The sequence below is a fragment of the Nothoprocta perdicaria genome, unplaced genomic scaffold (genome assembly GCF_003342845.1).
Source record: "Nothoprocta perdicaria isolate Ctin4 unplaced genomic scaffold, notPer1 scaffold_125, whole genome shotgun sequence".
In the NCBI taxonomy this organism is placed as follows: Eukaryota; Metazoa; Chordata; class Aves; order Tinamiformes; family Tinamidae; genus Nothoprocta; species Nothoprocta perdicaria.
The window spans coordinates 17,501-39,411 of NW_020454372.1; the positions used below are offsets into that span (position 1 = coordinate 17,501).

A 21,911-nucleotide genomic window follows, 5' to 3' on the forward strand; every position below is an offset into this window, starting at 1 on the left:
CCAAGAAGAGAGACAAAGGGAATTTGCTCCTGTGTGCTGTACTCCAGGAGAAGCTGCGGCCCACAAAATGTTGAGGATGGAGCTGGCCAGGCGCTACCAGGCTCAGCTCAGGGGGCTGCCCTCCTCGAGGCAGCCTTTATTCCTTGGGAGACATTCACTTCCCATTTCACTTGTGATGTTACACAAAGAAAAGTCTGTTTTGTGAAGTATTGATTGCAYGTCTGTTTTGGGTGAATTTAGGAAGAATCATCTGAATGGGATGAAAAGGAAGAGGATGATGAAGAGGACCTGCAAGGTGCCARTGTTGAGGGTGTGAAGAATTTTGTTATTAATGACAGTCCTCAAGTCCTGAATCCTTCAGAAGACCATGCTGGTGTGAGAAGTAAGCTAATAAATATTGATTGAATTCATTTCTCTGTGATATTTGCCCATAGTAAATGAATCAAAATATGACATACTTCTGATACTACTTAGTTTTCCACTGCCTTGCATCTGAACAAGGAGAAAGAAGGCTATGGTTTCTTTCTTTTCATTCTTGGAAATCTAAAGCTATGATGTTAGATTCCAAATTAGGATATATGAAACAAGTACCATCCTTGTTTTTGTTGCCATATTCTCCATGAACAAGACTGTTGGATGAAGGAGAGAGGGGACTGTAGTATCTGGAGTGTGATCACAGTAACTGCCTTCTTGACCATATTGTCAGATTCAGAAGCTGCGACTACTCTTGGCTGAGGGCCCACAGAGACTTTTGAGTAAAGCTGAGAGAGGGAGTGATCTCAGTGCAGGCCCTCAGCTTGTTCAGGTTTAAGACACAGAATGGCTTGAACACCCGTGAGTGTTTGAGCCTTGCCAGACTTGAGTAGTTTGGTACTCRCCCTGAATCTAGTACAGGAACAGAAACCCCCATAAGCCTTGCCTGTCTCCTGGAAGAMTCGTGATCCAGTGCTACCAGAGCGTGTGTGGCTGATGAAATGCCACACAGAATGGGTAGCCTAAGCTGCTGGACTTCAGGTGAGGTGTATGTAGCTGCTTTTATGCCTTTAAATGTTTTACCTTCAGCATGCATTTGGTGAAGTGTAAGCAGTCAGAGCAAAGACTGAAACTAATAATTCCCCTTTTTGGGTGTGGGTACTTCTCTTTCCTGCTTTTCTGTGTGCCTGTCTCTGAGTGATTCTTGAATCTTTTACAGAATGAGTTAGCTTAAAACAGCTATCCTACAAGATACCCTACTCTGGTTGAGTAGCCTGGTGAGACTGAGACCATGTTGTGTGGGTGGGAGTGAAGATATCCTTTAAGCACACTGCTTTGTTTTTTCCTACGTAGAAATCTCTGTAGTAGAACCATAATCTTGTCTGCAAGGCTTTGCTGATGGAGGAGAACAGCAGAGTGAAAGAAGGACTCATGGTGCTGTTTCTTATTTCCCTTGTAGATGTCGCATCGGCAGCAGGAGCAGAGGAGGAGGAAGATAGTGATTCTCCCTGGGATTCTGAGGTGCTTCCAGTGGGGRTCCCTGTGGGGGAAATCTCTTGGGAGCTGGTTTTGGGCCCTAGCATTAAGGAGGCTCTGCTCCTTTGCCTCCTACTGCCATAAGTTTGTTCCTGTGAACTAGGGTTGTCAGGATGACATATTGGGATAGTTTAGATGATTAATATCTGAGTTAAAATCTTTTGAAAATGTCCATGCTATGGCCAATATACTGTGCATTGAAATGTTCTTGCCAGATTTTTTTTTAATGGAAAATGAGTTTGTATCCATTTTCACATTGCTGCTTTTTAAATTGAACAGCCTGAATTTGAAAGTCCAAGAAATCTATCAGCCAGTGTGCTGCTTCTGCCTGCGGAAAGCCGTGGAACATCTTTGCAGAGCATTTCAAGGGAGCAAGACAATGGTAATTTCCTGCCTCAGAAGCAGTTTACACCACTGTAACCTTTTAGAGAATCAGCTTAACAGTTATCAGYGTATTATTAGAAATGCTGCTACCCTGCAGTTGTGCTCAATAGCAGTGGACAACTATTGGGAAATGTTAATTAACTTCAGGCAGGACAGTGTTTGCTGAGCTAAGGAGATTGCCCTGCACGCATTATATGTGTTGCTTAGAGGGGTAACGTGCATGGTTTAGAATTGACCCATTGTGAACATTGATAATAAGGCATTTTGGTCCACGGTGGTAGGAGAGGAAAAGCTTTGGTTTGGCCATGCTTTCTTTTTCTCTCCCTTCTCCTAGCTGGATTTTGGATAGGTTTCTGCTGTACTTGGCTGTTAAGGTAGGATTTCTGCCTACTGCTTTGTCTGCATCTCTTTAACAGGAAGGCAAAGGAGCTTTGTAGCTAGGGTGGTACTCTCTTCTGAGCAATTTCTCCTTTAAAGAGTTTATCACTCTTGCTTGGAATGTGGATATTACTGTGTAGCTAAAGAAGCCCACTCAGTCTTGTGTCATTAAACTAGAAGCAAAATTTTCCAGGTACCTGAGCCCTTAAAAATCAGCTTGCTGAATTGTCATGGAAGTCTGTTGGTTTGCATGCTTCCGGATAAGTGTAAAAATAGACTGAAAAGGTAGAAAAAGATGATGATGGTCACTTTCCTCAGGTATTTCCGTACTATCGGGTCACCAAGTTGCTGGGATCAAAAAAGTTTTGTTTTGGGAATTCCGTTTGTGTGGAGCTCTTAGCAACATTTTTCATACTTCTCTCATAAGAGAAACTACGAGATGTCTGAAGCGGAGAATTCAAGAAGTAGAGGCAGGCCAGGAGGTTTTGTAGGTATGGGAATGATTTAATGTAGGACAAAAATTAAAAAACAAAACAAAAAAGCTACTACTGATTGGAATTAAGCTGTAAATGGATATTACAGGCAAATGGTGTTTGCTTCTGTAGCTTTCTTGAAAGCTAAACCGGAATTAGCCGTTCTGAAGCAGACTGGTGCTCTGTCTTTGAATGGTGAGACCAGAGATACCTATACGCATACCTTGCTCGTCCATATATGTTGTTTTCTGCTATCCCATCAATGGAAAGGAAAATACRATGAGTGTTCAAGACTTGCACGATAATCCCAGTCAGAGCGCGGTTTGCGATCGTTCGGTACCGCAGACCCGCTGTGGCTTCTGAAGTGCCTTTCAATGAATCTTAGTATCTTTCCAGGAAATAGTACTTGCAATTAATACTTGGCTGTAGAAACTATYGATGTTGCATGGTATAGAAGATAAATTGCATAAAATATAATAATATTTCCTTAAACAATTTTCATCTCCAGGTTTTTCAGAGAAGCCCGGTGAATCCCAGGTAAATATTTGTTTGTGTCAGGCTATTTGTTGTGCTTGTTAAATAGTATGTAGTTACTTTTTAAAAATCTGTATTTAATGGATTGTGTCTTTCGCAGCAGCAGATCTCTGAACCAATTCTAGAAACAAATGAAACCTTTCTTAGAAGTGGAAGGCAAAAGGCAGGTAATGTTCACCTCGCATGTTGCTAGAATAAGCTTCATAATTTTCCCAGATAGCAACACTGTATAAGCATCTGGTTGGTTTAGTTTGTAGGTCTATTGGTGGAATTTGGTTTAGGTTATGTAGAAGATATTGAAGATATYTGTAACATTCTTTTTGTTATACTTTGGTTAGTGCTTTGTTATATTTTGTAGAATAATATGTTGAAAGAATATGCACATATACCTAATTTTCTTGTCTTATGTTATTTTATTAACAGATAAATTGTACGTGCTAATTCTTTCCTAACATTGATGCTTAAAAGGGTTAAGCTTAACGGAGGTGAAGCTTYTCTCCAGGAAATGTGTGTGTATTCACAGTGTGTAAGCCACAGGAACTCTTCTCTTGCCCTGTATTTTGCAGTGATGGTGTGTTCTGTCAGAAGCAAGTTCCATCAGGGCCATGAAAGTTGCTTAAYGAGAACACAAAAATTGTTTTTTCTGTATCACCAGAGTAGTATGAAATGGAGCTGAAGTAATGGACCAGTACTTGATGGTACTGCAAACACAGAAAGGAAAGATGTCCATGTGTCCTTGTCCTTGTCCTGGCTCATTTCATATCATCTGTTTACTTTACAACTTATGAGAAAAAAAAAAAAACACACATAAAATGTGTTTTTTTCCTCATGTGGAAATTTCTGCCAGAGTTCTTACTTGGATGTAAGCAATTTATATTGCCTCAGCAAAGCATCATGATTTTCTTGGTAAAAATATTTCTAGTACTAAAATAGCTGAGTGCTACTCTTGATGAGTTTATCTTGCGAATTTAAATATGCAGTGATAAAGATGAAACTTTCTGTTGGGCTCCCCTTTTAACTTGACTCATAGTAACACTTTTTTTAGAGAACAGAACATGTTTTGGATCAAGATTAAGGGTTTCTGTCACATGATCTCTGTAAGGAAGAGTAGAGGCTTTGGTCTGTAATGTGCAAAAAATCACTGTGTAAGGCAATTTAGGAGGAGGAAGAGAAAGGAAAGGTGAAGGTGATTTGGACAAAACAGTAAAGGTCTCTATTTTTTTTATTTATTTTATTTTATTTTTTTTTTTTTGGTACTTCCTGCAGAGCAGATAGTGTAAAAGGTTGGGGTTTCACTGCTTTTGGATGCAGTGGGATTTCCATGGGTATTTGTGTGCATTTGGCACGTGCTAACATCAATGCAGTATCCAACAGTAAAAATAAATACAAGCAATAAATAGCTGGAATACATGCTAGTGGGAAACAGTGATGGTTTTTAATTTACTGTAAGATCTTTTTGATGTGTGTTTGCAAATTGCAGTCTCACAAGCTTCAGACTGGAATTCTGTCAGGGTTGTAACTAAAAATTTATGCTGCTGTAGAAGTAGAAAAAAGTTTTGTCAATGAGAATCAGATCTCTCTCCTAATGTTGATAGCAGACAGTGACACAGAAATTCCAGACTCCGGAATAAGTATTCCTAGGGGAGATTTTTTGCCTGAAAGAGAAATTTTTCAGTTATGCTATAGCATTTTTAGACTTTAGGTGCTGGGACTCCATCCTCACTATCCATGTAATAAGTGGGTACCTGTGGAATCATAGAATGCTTAAGGTTGGAAGGGACCTCTAGAGGTCACCTGGGCCAACCYCCTGCACATGCACGGTCGCTTGAGCAAGTGTTGGGAAAGGCTTTTGTTTTTGTCTTTCTCTTCTCATTACTTAGTGTCTCCAAGCTTGCTTTGCTGCTTGTTATTCAAATTTTACTTGAAGACAGACATTTCTCATGCATTTTCAACTGCATAAGCATTATTTAATTATTATTTTATTATAATATCATATAATAATACATTATAATTAATTATATTAATAGTATGATTATTAATATTATTAATTATATTAATATTATTAATATAATATTGTATTATAATTTTAACTGCTTGGTAGTTATCTATAGATGTTCTCAGTCATTGGTTTCTGCAATTTTCTGTAAGGGCATGGAGGAGAGGAGTTTGGTTTCATGCTGTGTAAATTGAGGTTAGAGTTGCTCTCTGGATGTTGCATAATTGAAAGTTTAGGATCCTGGTTTATACATCGAAGTTGTGTAGCTCTAGGCATATATCTAATGTAATCCCTTTGAAGTGAAAGCTTGCAAAATGAAAGACCTAAAGTAGAAAAGAAGTGAGGTTGACCATGTGCCTGGGAAATACTGGGTCCTTTTGTGTATGCCTGTAAGAAGGCTGGGGGACTGTGTGTCTCTTTAGCATTGAAGTTGTATCTAAGTATAGAAAGGCTAAAGAAGGGTACATAGTGATTGGTTTTAGGTGCCACATTTATGCTGCTCGGAATTTGTTTCCTTTGGGGTCCTTGATAGTTCTGTATTCAAAGTGCATCTTCCATGCAGAGAATAACAGTGAGTTACAATGAGTCTAGGTTGTTGCTGGGACTGTTCATCACATCTGAAAGGAGGCCTTCAGCGTATGTGCCCCAAATGGGGAGCCCAGGCTGAATGACAAGATCTGAGGAGTTTGTGACCTGTCCCATAATATACAGGAATTTGAGAGAGAAGTATGAAATATGTTTTTGCAAGGAACAAATAAAATTTCTTGATTGTGGGCTGGTTCTTACATTTCAAAAATCCCTGTTTTGTTCGGTTTAAAGTCCTCCTCTTCTGCAACAGATGAGGCAGTAGTGTTATCGAGGGTTGTTTCGTTAAGTATGCAATCTGGATTCCTGTCCAGAGACAAATCTGTTTTTATACAACAAGTAGATCTGTAGCCTTAAAGATTTCAAGCATGTCCTCTTGTTGTTCATAATTTTCTCTGACCAAGAGAGTGGGAAATGAAAAGTGCTGGAACAATGTAGCTACTTAATGGATGGTGTGCGGTATGACTATGCTAATATATTGTATATGTGTATATTTTTATATATCATTATATAATAGATAATTTTTCTCTTTAGGATTTTGAATTTTGGAGGGATATATCAGTCTGTGTTAAGGCTTTTCTTATAAATATAATGATTCAGGATGCACTCTAGACATAAACTGTATTAACTCATTTTTATTATTTTAAAAATGCGTTTTTTTACTGTAGGTGAGTACACAGAACCTACCTTTCATGTGTCATTCTCAGCTGAAAAAAAGGAAGCCATCAAAGATCCCATTGAAAACTATGAGAGGCAGGTATGTAAAACTAAATATTTTAAATTAGAGTTTGAATTGGACATTTTTATAAAACATTATGGCAAAAGAAAGCTTACCTGTTATGGAAAAATTGTGGAGAACTTTRCGGATGAAAATTGATTATAATTTGAAGTCAGATTGGCTGTAATCTTGCTATGGTTGTATTGTGTATAACACTATTATGATGGGTACATACTATTATATTATTCTGTTTCCAGCTGATTTGCCTAAATTTTGATCATTGTTTTTCTTTAAGGGTGCAGTGCTGAGGAACACAACAGTTGAATATAATCCATTTTTTATTCAAAGTGCACATCTTTTATTATCTGTCGATCCTTCAGATAAAACATACAAATGCTAAACATACAAATGGAGAAGTTTAAACAAAAATTTGAAATTTGGTGACCAACCAGATGCTTTCTGTTCTTCTAAATGTACCCTCCTTGGCCCAAATTAAATATTAAGAAAGAGATTATTTGCCAGGTGCCATATCTCCTGGACTCTGAGGCAGACCTTCCACTTGTACTAGGCATACTCGTCAGGCCTGGGCAGAGGGAGGTCTTCAGTGAGTGTCTGGAGTCCCCTCTAAGTGGGGCATGGGGTGTGGAGTAATGGACAGTTTCTGCCCCATACTTGGGCACYGTGAAGGAGGAACGGGTTTGGTTTCAAACGACATGGTGCACCACAGACTTGCTGGAAAGTGGTGACAGTTGCACAAGGAGATTGGGAAAGGCTGAGGGAGGCTGTGACTAGCTGAGATGTTGCTGCCCCACTGCGAAAGGAGGAATTGTTGTGAAGCTAAAATGTGGAGGGAGGAAAGAGTCTGGCAAACCAGAAAGTAGAGGAAGGAGTTGGGAGATTTCCCCTTTCGGACACCAGGTTTGCAGGCCCTGTTTCCAAAGGGGAGTTTGAGCTGGGAAGGCCTATGGGGTGTGGGAGCCCTAGTGGGGGATAGTGACAGAAGACATGAGAAACCAGAGCTATTGAGCAATGGAGCATGGGGTGAGAGAAGTAAGGAGATGGGGAGAAGAGCTGGTGGATGGGGGTGAAACCTGTTATGGTTCTAAGACACTTGGGCCTCTGATTTTGTGATGAGGAGGGAAGGGACAGGTTTGCCCAATAAACGCTTTTCTGTGGAGCTTGAAATTGAGTTAAAAGTTTTCTGAATGTCAGGTGAAAAACAAATCCAGTTGGGCCAGTTCTCCTTTGGGTGGGCTAAAAAAAAAACGAAAAAAAAACCTCAACAAAAACAACAACAACAACAAAACCCACCACCAAAAAAACCCCCACAACTTGTTAATGTTATTTTTCACCGTGCTGTGAAGGTAAAACTAACCCTAATATCCAGACAAATCTAATTCAAGGAAGACTGGTGTGTCTAAGTGGTTGGTTTGGGTTTTGTTTGTTTATTTTAAGAAAATGATGGTTCAGTGAAGCTCTAATTTACTTTTCCCTGTTTTGAATATAAACTGTTGTTTTCAAAATCATTAAATATGATGAGTTTGCATTACATAAATTAGATTAACTGTAACTTCCTTTCTCTTGGTATTTTTTTTGTCTGTACTTACTTAAGGGTAAATATATTTTAGAAACTACCAGCTTGATAGAGAAAACAGCACATGAAAATCAGACTGACAAAGCAGAAATTTCACATCAGGAAGCACTATCACAAAATAAGGACTTACACAATACTGACAAACAGTTAAGTTCAAAACCTTGGGAAGAGAGATATGAAAGAATGTGGGTTGAAAATGAGAAAAGGGAATTGAAAATGAATTTTAAAAGCATTACAGCGGAACTGAAGCAGATATTTGGTGAAGTTGATGAAACCGATAAAACGACTTCATTTGTGGGAGAAATGTCTGAGAATGACTCCAATGAAGAATTGAAGAGTTTTCATGTAGTTTCACCTCATGTGTCAGAAACAAGTAATAAGATAGAAAGTACACATGAATTTGGAGATAAGAAACTTGTGCTGGGCCTAAAAGAGCCCAAAATGGACATCCTAATTCCAAGTCCTGGTGTTCTTCCTGATGAAAATAACTTGAAAAGACACGTGGAAGATACCTGCAGTAAAAATGAAGAAGATTGCAGTAATAGTACAGATAATATGGAAATACCTATGGCAAAAGGAGAGGGAAAGCAAATACCTACTGTGGAGATGGAAGAAAATGAGAATGGAAGCAGTAGAAATCTAGAAGCAAGTCCGGAATACTCTCTGAGACGTTGCTTAAAAACATGCATTTTGGATGATGTTTGTAATGTTTTTCCTAAGGCAAGACCTGTTTCTACAAATGATGAAAATTCACTTTGTATTGTAACAGAAAGGCAATTTGGAAAAGACTCCTATTTTAGTGATGATGTTTCCAGAGACTACCTTACCAGTAATGATAAAGTAGCAGAAACAGAAATTGAAGATCTTTTTGAAAATTCTCAGCAGTTTTGTGGCATACTGGATGGCAATCTGGATAAAGAACTAGAGCAAGATATGGAGAGATTTAAGAGTAAGGTAGGAATGCTGCAAATAGTATTCCTGGCTTTGGAGAAAGAGAAGGTACAGCTGCAGAAAGAGGTAGAAATTCACCTGCTGCTCCTTGTTCTTTAATCTTTCTCCATACCAGTGGTCCTGTTCACTTTAGCTATTCGTCATTAAGGAAAGCTGCTTTGTGCAAATTGGGTTTTGGTTCAGTGTAGGTACCTTATATGAATAGAGAGAGGGAGAGGTGGAGAGTTGTCCTCTGATTCTGTAATGAGAAGGTTCTGAGAAAATCTAGAAATGCTGTTGTGCTAGTTTAACAACAGGTAGCATTCGGTTCCAGTGTAAGTAGTTATTAGTTCATTGTCATAAAAAGAAATGCACACAGTCACACTAGTTCTTATTCTGCATTAAAGAATGAAAATAGCTGCTGAACAGGGTCCTGATTCATCTCTGCCTTTGCTATGAATTGTGCATGGTGTGCCTTCACTGAAATTCTGGTTTGCTGTGAAACCATTTCTGCTTGTGGACTTTCTGGTATTTTATTGCTTTTTTTGTTTTGCTTTGCTCTCCATTAAGGAAGTAATAGCCAGCACACTTTGACTCTTATCTCCTGTATTTTTACAACTAACATTGTGCATTCCTTCTAAGCTGTCCATCAGTAATGCCTTTACTTTTCCATTGTTCATGTTCAAGACGTACTGTTGTTCCCTGTCTAAGGGTATGCAAATCCCAAGTACTTTCAYTGAATCAGTACACTTTGTAGTACAATTTTATGAAGATACCTCTCTAAAATGAAAATGCTTAAGTTCACATTACATGGCTTTAGAAATAAAGACGGGATTATTCACCTGGGTTTGTGATATTTCTCTCAGTGATACTAAGAAACAAGCAGAAATATGTAAAGCTTAACTTGTCTTTTTGTAGATTGAGGAGGAAAAAAGAAAGCAAGGATGTTTTGAAAAGCAGATGGTGGCAGAAAAAGAAGACCTTGGGAAATTAAACATATTGCCAGGCAATGTTACTAATCAGCAAATGAAACAAAGGCTTCCTCTAGAAGAGGACTGTCTTAAAACAGAGAATGAAGAAACAGAAGAAGAAAAACCCAAAAAGACCAAGACCAAGAAGAGATCAAAATTAATTGCAATGCCGTTGAAAAGGTAACCTAATAATCTCTAATTCTTAATTGTAAAATTGTCTTTTTTAATTTGCACTACAAAGTAGTTTCTTAAATACAGAAGGTCCTACAGACATTGCTTCCCAAACATTTAAGAAAAAAATACTGTTTTGAGAAAAAATCTAAGTTCGCAGTAGACACTCAAATTTATTACTTTCTTTGTCAAACCGAGGCTAAACATATCTTCAAAACTGGAGGCAAGAAAAAAAAAGCTATTTTTATGAGAAATAGATATACTGGGAAAAATGATAGAGGCTTGCAGTTTATTTTGCTTTCTCCCTTTTGTGGGTGATGTTAATGATCTTCCTGCAACTGGTGCTTTCATTAAGTTCAGGCCCACTTTGTCCTGTGAAAAGGGAAAGATGATATTACCAAATTAATCCCAAAGGTTTGAAGAAAGCACAGATGGACAGTCTTTGCTCTGTCTTCTACTTTGTATAAAAATTTGAAAGATGAAGATATAGTGCCTGTATGAACAGATAGCTAGTTCAAGAGAACAGGGCTAGCTGTTTGTGTTAATATTCGATGCATTCTAATGGCAGTTAAGTGGGAATATTTTAGGGGAGTGCTCTGCCTTTTTTTTTTTTTCTTTTAATCTTGGGCTCTGACAGTCAGCCCTGGTAGTTCAAGCCCAATGTGCTCCTTGAACAAGGGTGTCTCTGTAAAGAAAAATATGAAACCTTTTAGTACRGAAGCACCTCTGTAACCTCTACAAACACAGTTACATAATTACAGACATAATTGTCTATACAGAAGAGAAGGGAAGTGTGGTTTGGTCTTTTTTGGTAAGACAATGTCTCATTTATGCAATACTTCCAAATGTTCCCTAGTTCCTAGAAAGGACAAATTTTACCCAGCTCTTCAGCTCTGAAGCAAGGGATAATCCTGATGGGCAGGAACTTCCTATCRGAGCCAAGTCTCACTGATGCAAGCCTGCTTTCCGTCTCCTCTGTTGAATGTCCTCCAGGCCACTTGCAGAATGTATATCTGTCAGGCAGAAGGTGGACTACAAATCACAGGGGAGATCGAGTTCAGTGAATCTCCTTGAGAGAGGTTCAGAAATACTTTAATTAACCCCAAACAGTGGGATTTTCCTATCTTTTCTTCAAGTTGAATCTCTGTTAATTCTTCTAATGAGCATGGGTGTGTGTTCCAGCTTACCCGAGTCTACATCAGATTCCACCATTCCCCTCTATTTCTAGAATGAGGAATTTTAATTACCGGTATCCTTCTGCATCCTTGGAGTCAAGTCTGTCTTTTACCACAGACATTGTTCTAAGCAGTTACTGAGCATCATCTAAAGTGTGTCTGTTTCACAGAAATAAGTTACTCAAAACATTTTTTTCTGCTTCCTGTTTAATGTAGTAAATCTGCCAAGGCAACGAAAGGAGCAAAGAAAAAYGGGAGCAAAAAACAGGCTTCAAAGCAAAAGGCTAATCAGCAGATGAGTTCTTCCAGTGGCATTCATTTTCAAGAATCAGATGATACTACTTTCAGTGAAACATCCCAAGAGGAAGGAAGGTATTGAGTATAAGAAATACTAGAAATAAAAGTTACTTGAAAACTGACCTGAAAACTAAAGGAAAAAAAAAAAATGATATTTGTTCTTTCATGTGTGACCATTGTTATCCGATGCTTTTTGTTTTGCAAAATGTTTCCTTTTTGTTTTGGACATTTCAAAATGTGCTGGTCAAGTTAATTATAAGGATGGATGTACACACTGCTAAATTACCTGAATGTGTCTTTATATGTAGATGCATTTATATATGTGTGTGCATGTTTAACTATAAATATTCCCTATTTAAAGGGGCATGGGAGGTGCAAAAGATTCATAAAAATGCAAATGTATTTTATTGCAGACTTTTTTTTTAATTCTTTTATTTACATCTCATATTTCTTATTCTAACACTGAGAAGGTTAACTAACTCTTTATAATGCAACTCTAAGATGTTGAGTTAATCTGTTTTGCTTGCCTGAAACTACTTCAAATGGAACAGTGGATTCAGTAGGTCTTCCATGTGGAGATAATTGAAATGGCTGCATAAGTGAGCTACACTGGTCAGTCATAAAGCTGGCCGTGCCACTGTTCCKACTACAGAACCCAAAATGACGATGCTTTAACTTGTTAGGGAAGGAATCTCAGCTCTGAAAACAGAGCTAAAGCTCTAGCATTAAACCAGCATTGTGGATAATTCATTCATGTAAGTGTCTGTGTAGCTGTGTGATTCCTATCACTTAGAACAAACTGCAGTTTGCAGAGAGTTGTGTTTTTTGCTTTGTGGGTAAAGCATCCTTCCACTATGAACAGTACAGATAAGATTTTTTGCAGTCTTCAKCAGTATATAACAAAATTCTTCTATTAAGTTTCAGTTTAATTCACTTACAAAATTAAGCTGTCAGAGCAATTTTAGATATTATTCATAATGCAATATAAGCCTTCTAATACCAAAATCTATTTCTGTTTTCTAGATCTGCAACAAAAAGAGGAAATGAAAGGAACAAGGTACTGCAAAATAGCTTTCTTGATTTAAGTGGCTAAAAGCTGATAAAAAAATATTAAATAGCAATAGCATTTGTATAGGAGTTCACCTGATGCATAAGTTGGTGCTTGTGTGCAACTTAACCATATTTGAGCCAAGTCTACGGGAAGTAGACAAGAAAACAAATCATTCTTGCATTCATAATAATCTATAGTTATATACTGTTATAAACATCATATACTGTATTGTTTGTAGGTCAGCATACAAATGGATGTCACAGACCTTGATTTAACTCAGTCATCTGACACAACTACAGAGGATGCTGAACTGCCAGCGTCAGCCTACAAAGAGGCCATGGTGCTGATAGAACAGCTGAGTGTAGATCACACAAGTAAGTTTTCAAATCATTTTGTCTGTTTTTTTTTCTTTCTGTACAGCCCAAGTATTTTAATTTCCTATATAGATTTTATTTTTTTTTCCCCATGATCAGAAGTGCCCAGACAGTGCAGAATCCTGTAATTGGTGTGGAGTTCGTCTCACCTAACCTTAAGTGTTTGTCTGTATTATTATCAGACATATCTCAAGTACTTGCCATTGGTGTTCTGTGATTGGAACTGGAGTAGTAGGTGCTTGTAAGGTGCAGCTTAGCTCATGCAGCTCACTCAACTCATTCTCGTGTAGTCATCAAAAGTTAACAAGATAGATCTTCCCCTTTTTTCCCTTTATGCCCCTTAATAGGTATTGAAAATTAGTGAAGTATAGGCTTCACTAAAAATATATATGTGGGAAATCTATTGTCATAATATGCTTGCATGCATATGCAGAGCATTATATAAACATAATCATCATTTATTATTTCTAATAATATAAAAATTTTCTATGTTAACACTTCAGCAAATTATGAAATTAAGAAGTTGTACATTGGGAAGGATTTGTGCMTATGTGCAGTTTTCTCTCTCTTAAATCTCTAAATAGATTCTTCTAGTTTGTTGAAAATTCAAAACATACTACTTGAATATGAGCAGAGAATAGAACATGAAAAGAATCGATACGCCGCACTCTGGAGAGAAGTGAAAAAACTGGAAAGTGAAAAGGAGGAGTCGCAACTAAAAGCGGAAGAGACTCAAGATTTGAAATCCATATTTGCTCATCAAGAAGTGGAATGGAAAAATGATATCCAAAGCCTTAAGTATGTAATCGTGCATTCTCATAACATGTTATCCTTTCAGTATTTATTTGCAGAAGATGCTGATCATGTAGTTTAGAGCCTGAAATCTTTCTAGTCTTGTAAGACTCGGATAAACYGCTACCATAGAAAAGGGAAGCAGTCTGTATTTGCTGAAGAATTAAGTCAGTGATCAAAAACAGGCTTAGAAATGCAAGTGTTTAAGCTTATTAGCATTAAAAACTGTATTTTTTAAAAAGTCGATGGATCTGTACATGGAAGAAACAATAGCAATTTAATGTTGAAGCAAATCGATAAGAAGGAGCTTATGGATTTTTTTTTTTTTTTTTTTGCCAAGTAGTATAAGCAGTTAAAATTATTGCAAGTGTAAAGCTAATTCTGTTTTAACATTTAATTTAGAAACAAATTACATTCATTATTATTGATAGCTAGATAAGTGGTATGCTCTTTTATTAATATCTCTTGTAGTCACTGTGAATCCATTTGTAGATGTTCAACATATTAAGAAAATATAGACTTTTAATAGTAAAAGYTTATAATGCTTTGATCTAGTAACACATACATTTAATTTTAGTAAATTTTCTATGTAAAYATGTTTCTGTGTATTTATATTTGCAGGGAAGTTGTAGTGGGAGGTGAGAGTAGAAGGTGAGAAAGTGCCCTTCATGATCCACCCCACAAAGCTGTGGTCTTTTGTTTTGAGCCCAAATACAGGATTTGGCAGAACATTTACTCAAACTACATATGATCTCCTTTTGCAAGAAGTATGCATTTATAGAAATTTGTGTACTTCTGTACATTTATATATGCAGATTTGAATACATGATTTATTTTGTCCACAACTTAATCTGTGTACAAAATAATGGATTATATCTGTATCTTGTGTAACTGATACTACTAATTGAATGAAGTCAAAAATCTTTAAAAATACAGTAAATATAAATTGAAAGGATGCAACATTTGTGTTTGAGTTTTCTCTGAAAGTTCACAGTATRGAATATTCACTTTTTTAAGGTCATTGCTTTACTGTTTTGGTTACACAAATAGGTTTGAGGATTCTTTGTCAGAATTTATTCTTTAAATAGCCTTTGTTAAATCCCAGATTTACTTTGAAGCAAGAAGAGGAGAAGAGGCTCAGAGCAGAAATGCAATATGAGAAAACCAGAGAACAGCTAAGAAAGAAAGAAGATCACTACTGTAAAGAGATGGAAGAGAAACAACAGATYGAGTTACACTCAAGGAATTTAGAAATGGAGTTAATAACATTGAGAACACTCTTGAAACAGGTATATCAAATATTAGCATAGATACTTGTGCCCTATTTTTCTCACATTTTTTTTAATTGACATTGTATTCCAATATATTTAAAAAAAGAGAAATATCTGTGGAAGGTGCATTAGTTATCTATATTGATGCATTTTGAGAATGATTGGGGACTGTTGGTTCATAAATGGTCTTTTTTTTTGTTATTCATTTACAACTTCATGTTTTTTTTTCTCATTTTCAGAATCAGAGTTTCATTTGTATTACAGGCCACGCTTGGTTTTGTTGTGTGTGTGTTCATTTTGATTTTTTTAAATATATTCTGCATTTGTTCTTAATTTGCAAATAGACAAAATTGTTGGTCTAAATTGCTTCAGAATATAGGCTGTTAGTGACAAATTTAGGCTTTCCYGGGCCTAATCTGTCTGAATTAGGCCTGACCTAGGGCTATGTCTGTATTTCCCTTTCTTAAATTCAGACAGTCTTAATCAGATGATTCAGAAGAGTTAATTACGAGATATTAGCTCTCAAACRGTGGTGGTTGTCTAGAAGAGGCAAAACAGCTCTTATGGAATTTCCTTACAATACTCTACATTGCCTAAAAGGCAAACTGTCTTCCTTAACATGTGTATTCAGCTACTTAACACTTAGATGCTGCTTTTGGGTTGACATGAGTGTAGAATAAGCCCACCTACCTTGTCTGGTATAACTAAATTCCCMAAAAATTAAACAAGCAAACAGCAGAATCCCCAGTGAGTATCTCCAAACTAAGGTTTGGCATCCACCACAGAAATGGAAACCACTTAAAAAAACAAACAAGCCAAAAAAGAAGTATAAATTGCCATTCAAAGTCTGGGGTGGTTTTTTTTTTTTTTTTTTTTTTTGTTGGTTGGTTTCTTTGGATTTTTTTTTTTTTTTCCACAGAAGGATATTAAAAATAGATTTTTGCAAGTGGATTATCTTAACTGATTTTTCCTCAAGATTTAAATAGTTCGAATGTATTATTGTAGGTTGAAGAAGAGCGTGATGAAACACAGAGACAGCTTTCTCAAGAAAAGAGTGCCAGAGCCCTACAAGAAGGAATTTTAAACAACCATCTTTGGAGACAGAAGGAAATAGAAGAAGAAACAAGAACTATAGCAAAAGATTCAGAGGTAGGCAATTTTATTTCTAAGTACATTCATTTCACTATATTGTTATGAAAATTTGATAAATCTTTCTGGTAATCTTTGTCCTTTCTGCCAAATTGTTTATGGTTTATCAAAATAATTTAACTGTGTAAATACCATTTTTTGTTTGTTTTTCTTTATGTCTTTAAAAATTCTGAAGAACAACATCAAACGTGTTATCATAAATGTAAGATTTGTTACCTTGCTGGACGGTGTCTTTTCCTGTTTTAGTTACAGTGCAACATCTGATCCTGTTGCTAGCTTTTTGAATTAGTTATGTCCTCCACAAAATTACTACTACTACAAAAACAAACAAACAAACAAAAAAAACCTCTTTCACTTCCRTAAGTTAAAATTGTGTGAAGGACTATCACCCATGAATGAAATTTTCTCTAGAGTAACTGGAAGGGAAAAAGTGATCATAACTCATTCCAGGATCTGTTTAAGGAACATTTCTTTGAATTTCTTGTGAAGACCACTGCTTCAAAAGAATAATGGCTGTACTAATACTGAAATGACTGTACTAATATTGAATATTAGTATAGCTAATTGCATATATAATAAAGAAAAAAAAAAGAAATAAGAGTACTGCACTCCACAGATGATTGTTTGGCTTGCATAGCTAACCCTTAGTAACAGGGATGATTGAGTGACTTGAATATTTAATCTTGAGAAAAACAGAAAACTAAAGTTTTGAGATGTTTGCGGAGAACTATTAATACTTAGTGCAATTCAGCTAAACGTTAGAGAAGAAAAATACCTTGTCAAGGCCTGTTTTGTGAGATTTCATTGCACAGTTAAATTTACCTTTTAAGAGAGTATGTTACAGGCCTATAATAGTGTAAATATACATATGTATATACATACACAGCCTAGTATTGTAATTTAAAAAGTGTTTAAGATATTTAAAATAATTTTATTGCTGTATTTGGATGGAGGTAAGACATTTTAGACGTGGGACATTCATTTGGGTTTTAAGGGCATATTAGACTTCTAGAKATGCAATTTCTGCACACAGTTACGGGCTCAGAGATGGCAGCAGTATTTCTGCTAATGCTGAAGTCACCGCATGAAGTCGTGCTTCAGCATTACACATGTTAAAGAGCACTTTGCTCGAGTGCTTTTCTAGATGCATTTCCYAACTGGCTATCTTTTTATATTCTTTATCACTTAGGTATCTGACAGCAATGAGAGAGAAAAGGATCTCCTATACAAAAATCAACTACTGCAAGATGAAATTTCGGTACTTAGGCTAGAGGTTGATCAAGTAAGACTTAGGAACCAGGAAGAAGAAGCAAAATACACAGAGGAAAATGAAACCTTGAAGGAAAAAAATGAAGATCTTAAAAAGGAACTTAAGCTAAACGAGGAAGCTTTAACACAAACCGTCCTTCAATGCAACACACAGCTGAACTTACTAAAGACAGAATCAGCAGTACTGACCTCCAAGCTGGAGCAGACAAAAGAAAGCAAAGACAGACTCGAGACCGAGGTTGAATCGTTCCGCTCCCGTTTGAACTCGGCCGTTCAAGAACTTGAACGGCACCAGGCATCAAGAAATGACATTGAGCGAGCATTTCAGAGGGAACGTGACGAGTGGCTTCGTTTGCAGGACAAGCTGCATCATGACCTCTCTGAGGCGCGAGAAACCAGCCAGAGCTTGTCCCAGCAGCTGAGAAAAGCTGAGAGCAAAGCCAGCAATCAAGAGAATGAGATTCACCAATTGAAAGAAACGCTAAGAGAAAAAACACTGCTTTTAGAAATGACACAAAAAGAATTAAGTCAGGCCCAGTGTCAAGTAAAGGAATGTGATCATGCCCGACAGCTTGAAAAAGATCAAGTAAGCAAATACATGATAAGACAAGAGTCTTTGCAAGAACGGTTGGCTCAGCTGCAAAGTGAAAACCTTTTACTCCGTCAGCAACTAGAAGATATGCAGAACAAAGGTATCATCAAAGAAAAAGTAGTGAACGATGTCCAGGACAGATTTAATGATATTTTCAATAAACTCAGAGCTGACACTGAAAAGCAAGCTTACCTGATGGAGGAGAGAAACAAGGAATTAAATGCCAAATGTGCTGACTTAAGAGAACAAATCTTTAAATACGAGACTGACAAAGTAGAAAGAGAGGTAAAGCATATACTTATAAAGAACAATTTAAGATTTGTCAGTTCTTGAAATTATTTTAAGTTTCTGGAGTTCAACAGGTATGTGCTGCATGCGTGGGAATACACTGTGCGGGCTTGTCTGCCTTGCTGTGTTTTTCTTGGAATAGGGGGAAGCTTTGTGAACAGGATGTCAAGGCTGTGATCCGAGCAGAGAATAGAGTAAGGTAGCCCAGTCTGAAGCCTGATGAAACAGTGATAGTTCTTTAGGAGTTTATTTTATTTTTATTTCTTCTACTTAATCCTTTTGGTGCCATAATGAGTGAGTCGTTTGATTCACTGTGCATCTGTGGCACTGGTGGCACAAGGAGTGTTTCCCAAGGAAGAAGTGCCCAGTGTGCAAGAGCTGAGAAGAGGAGATGCAGACAAGTGAAGTGATGGGAGAGTGAAGTGAGGGCCAGAAGTGAAGTGAGGGCCAGAGTAATGTCTGCAGTCCAGTAACAGCACTTGCATCTGAGCAATTGCTGGTATCTTCTTAAATAAAGATGGATAGATGCTTGCAGTACCTGTGTGTGTTTGTGTGCTGTATGTGTTTGTGTGCTTTTCTGAGGAGAACGCTACTTAGTGGTTTTTAACGTTTAGGAATACACAGTCCTAGTGAAGAGATGGCAATAGTCTAGATGCCCTCAGCAGGCAAAGACAGATAGCAGTCATCAGCTGTGCAGGTGCCCAGCGAGTGTGAGCAAAATAGCTCATCTTTTGGGCCATTCTGAAGACTGATGTAGTTCTATAGCAGAAGGAAAAAAAATAAAAGCATAGTACATGGCCCAAGCCTTTAATTCCAGCATATTCTTCCTGTTTCATTAGGGTGCTGTGAGACAGCTGCAGCAGGAGCTCGCCAACGCGCTCAAGAAGCAGTCCATGTCAGAAGCGTCACTGGAAGTTACCGCGCGCTATCGCAGTGACCTGGAGGAGGAGAAACTGCGCTTGCAAAAGGAGTTGGATAGGGTTAAAGGCAAGGTAGGCAAAGCCTGCAACTCTAATTGCTATGCACTTAGTACTTTAGAAGTTTATTGTTAGCTACCAAAATCCTAATGCACACTAATGCGCGCGCGCGCACACACACACACACACACACACACACACACACACACACCCATCAGTGTGCACTTAAATATTTCCTGGTATTCCTCTCCTTCATGGACTCTGGCTGAAATTTGTCTTCCTTAGTTGACTTGTTACTAGTCGATTGTAAGCGGTATTCTGAGGTAGGGACCAGCTTTTGCAGTGTTTGCCTGAGTATTTGTATGAAGGCATAGGAGTTCTGAAATACAAATCATCATTTTATATTTGTTACTRGGGAGTGAGGGCTCTTCATCTCGTAACTTCCTTGAGTTAGGAACAATTGGACACTAATTGTCATGACTCACTAAAAGAGTAGAATTGGCASTATCAGTGCTTAGAACATGTTTTAGAAAAGCGAAATATGCTGGCAGAAACCAGTATAAAAGATGATGCAGTAACGGAGATTTTCTTCAGCTGCTAGTAGAGGTATAGTTTTGAACGTGTTTGCAATCATTACAATTGTCTAGTTAGAAAGAATGTGCAGATATATGTAGTATTTGATTTATATATATACATATATACGAAAAGGTGAGATGACTACTATGGATTTTTAGTGTGTGGTTTTTTTTTTAGTTGCAGGAATTGGAAGAACAGCACATTCAGTCTGAGCGTTGCGTTCATGATTTGAAGACTACCTTAGAAAACAAGGAAAGGGAAGTAATAACTTCTTCGCAGAAACTTCAAGACCTTCTGGAAGCTTCTTTGGGAACTAATACTACTATAAAACAACTGGAAGAACATGTGCAACGGTAAGAAAATAACAGTGAGGCTCTGTAGAATTCTACAGCCTGTAGAATTATGTAGAATTGACAGGATTGCCTTGTTGTACCAGAGCATGTTAAAAAGTGTTTTTGCTTTAGATTGTGAAGTGCGTTGTGACAGTGTGTGTGCTCTTGTGGATTCCCATAACAAGACCAATATTTCCTTTTAAGGCTTGAAATTGAAAATGCCAGATTAGAAGCCACAGCCAAACAACAGACCAATAGGATTGAGGTTCTTCAGAAAGACCTGCAAGCCTCTGCCTCRGTAAGCGAGTCATAACTTCCTTCTTTCATGAGCTATTGAGCGTAGTTACGTGTATTTGCATGTGGGGAAAATTTCAGAAGAGATTTTTTTGGAGATCCTAGTAGAAATCATTCTTAGTAGTCTACAGAAGATCAACTGTGGTTGAAATCGTGCTGGTCCATTTGTAGCTTTTCTGGTTCTGACAGTTTTCTGATGGTACTATGATGAGTCTTTCTTAACACTGAGGTAAGGGTTTGGCACTGGTGTAGTGGTTTGAATATTTGTTGCTGTTGTTGCTGTATACTGGTCATCATAGTTAAGACATGAGGCAATACTTCAGACACATGTTGCATTATGTATCATTAAAGGCCTTCTTAAAGCTACCTTACCGGATATTCTGGGGCTATACTGGTACTACMTGCTTCATCCCTGAGTGCTAGTGGGCCTCACCAAACTGTGACAAGAACTGTATCCCCACAGCTTTTGCTGTGTGGAATGGCATTTGTCTTAGCGTCTCTGTCTCTCCCATCCCTCCCCAAAACAAGTGGCTGAAGCGATGACTACTAACAGTATTAGGGTAGCCACAAACTAAGGTCATCCTGATGACTGGAACAGGGAGAGGTARATAGTATAACAGCAGAGAAAGAGGAAAAATGTCTGTGTTCCTTTTGATAATACCTCTTAAATGAGCTGTGAATTTCAGTCTGGAAAGTGTCAGTGTAGCCTTTTTTTGCCTTTTTATTTATTTATTTATTATTTATTGCTTCTACAGGTTCATAATCGCCTGGAGGACTTGATCACCAGCCTGCGGACAGTACCCATGCCTTCAGAGGAAGATCAAAATCAGCAGGTACCTCAGGGGTTTCTGTGAATTGCTTCTTTTAGTCTTGAAGCTTCTATGTGCATGTGAAGAATAACCTCATGGTTTTAGGGCAGTACAACCTGGCTTGGGGAAGTGACTCCAGACTTCCTAATTCTTCTGCTTCTGAGATTTGCATCTGATGATATGAAGATACTTCCATTTATCACTGTAGTTACATAACTGTATGCGATTCATGCTTTGCACAGGAAAGATACTTGTTTAAAGCTGAGAGAAGAGAATGGCCTTGAGAGATCCAAAGATCCATGTTTTCAGATTTGTCACAGTTTGCCTGTGTGACCACGTTACCTTTTTCTCCACCTCTGAAGAGGTGATGGTGCCTGTCCTGCCACACAGTGCTGAGGTAAAGAATAATTACTTGATGATGGTGGCAGGCAGCCCRTTTCATGTATGATCTAGCACTTTTTTGGAACCCCACAGTATCTATA

General features: G+C 37.6%; 1 protein-coding gene across 1 annotated transcript in view; it reads left to right on the top strand.

The window, feature by feature from the left end:
* The window catches only part of LOC112942319 (ankyrin repeat domain-containing protein 30A-like), a 46,119-nt gene that overhangs the window by 12,939 nt on the left and 11,269 nt on the right, over positions 1–21,911 (top strand). Inside the window, exons 12-30 of the mRNA XM_026033221.1 lie at positions 241–382; positions 1,433–1,494; positions 1,789–1,891; positions 3,253–3,281; positions 3,379–3,445; positions 6,528–6,616; positions 8,190–9,125; positions 10,020–10,252; positions 11,635–11,790; positions 12,739–12,772; positions 13,005–13,140; positions 13,725–13,938; positions 15,038–15,221; positions 16,209–16,352; positions 17,542–18,498; positions 19,341–19,493; positions 20,172–20,347; positions 20,531–20,624; positions 21,376–21,453. Of these exons, the coding sequence (XP_025889006.1) occupies positions 241–382; positions 1,433–1,494; positions 1,789–1,891; positions 3,253–3,281; positions 3,379–3,445; positions 6,528–6,616; positions 8,190–9,125; positions 10,020–10,252; positions 11,635–11,790; positions 12,739–12,772; positions 13,005–13,140; positions 13,725–13,938; positions 15,038–15,221; positions 16,209–16,352; positions 17,542–18,498; positions 19,341–19,493; positions 20,172–20,347; positions 20,531–20,624; positions 21,376–21,453 (3,987 nt within the window). The remainder of the gene's footprint in view (positions 1–240; positions 383–1,432; positions 1,495–1,788; positions 1,892–3,252; positions 3,282–3,378; positions 3,446–6,527; positions 6,617–8,189; positions 9,126–10,019; positions 10,253–11,634; positions 11,791–12,738; positions 12,773–13,004; positions 13,141–13,724; positions 13,939–15,037; positions 15,222–16,208; positions 16,353–17,541; positions 18,499–19,340; positions 19,494–20,171; positions 20,348–20,530; positions 20,625–21,375; positions 21,454–21,911) is intronic.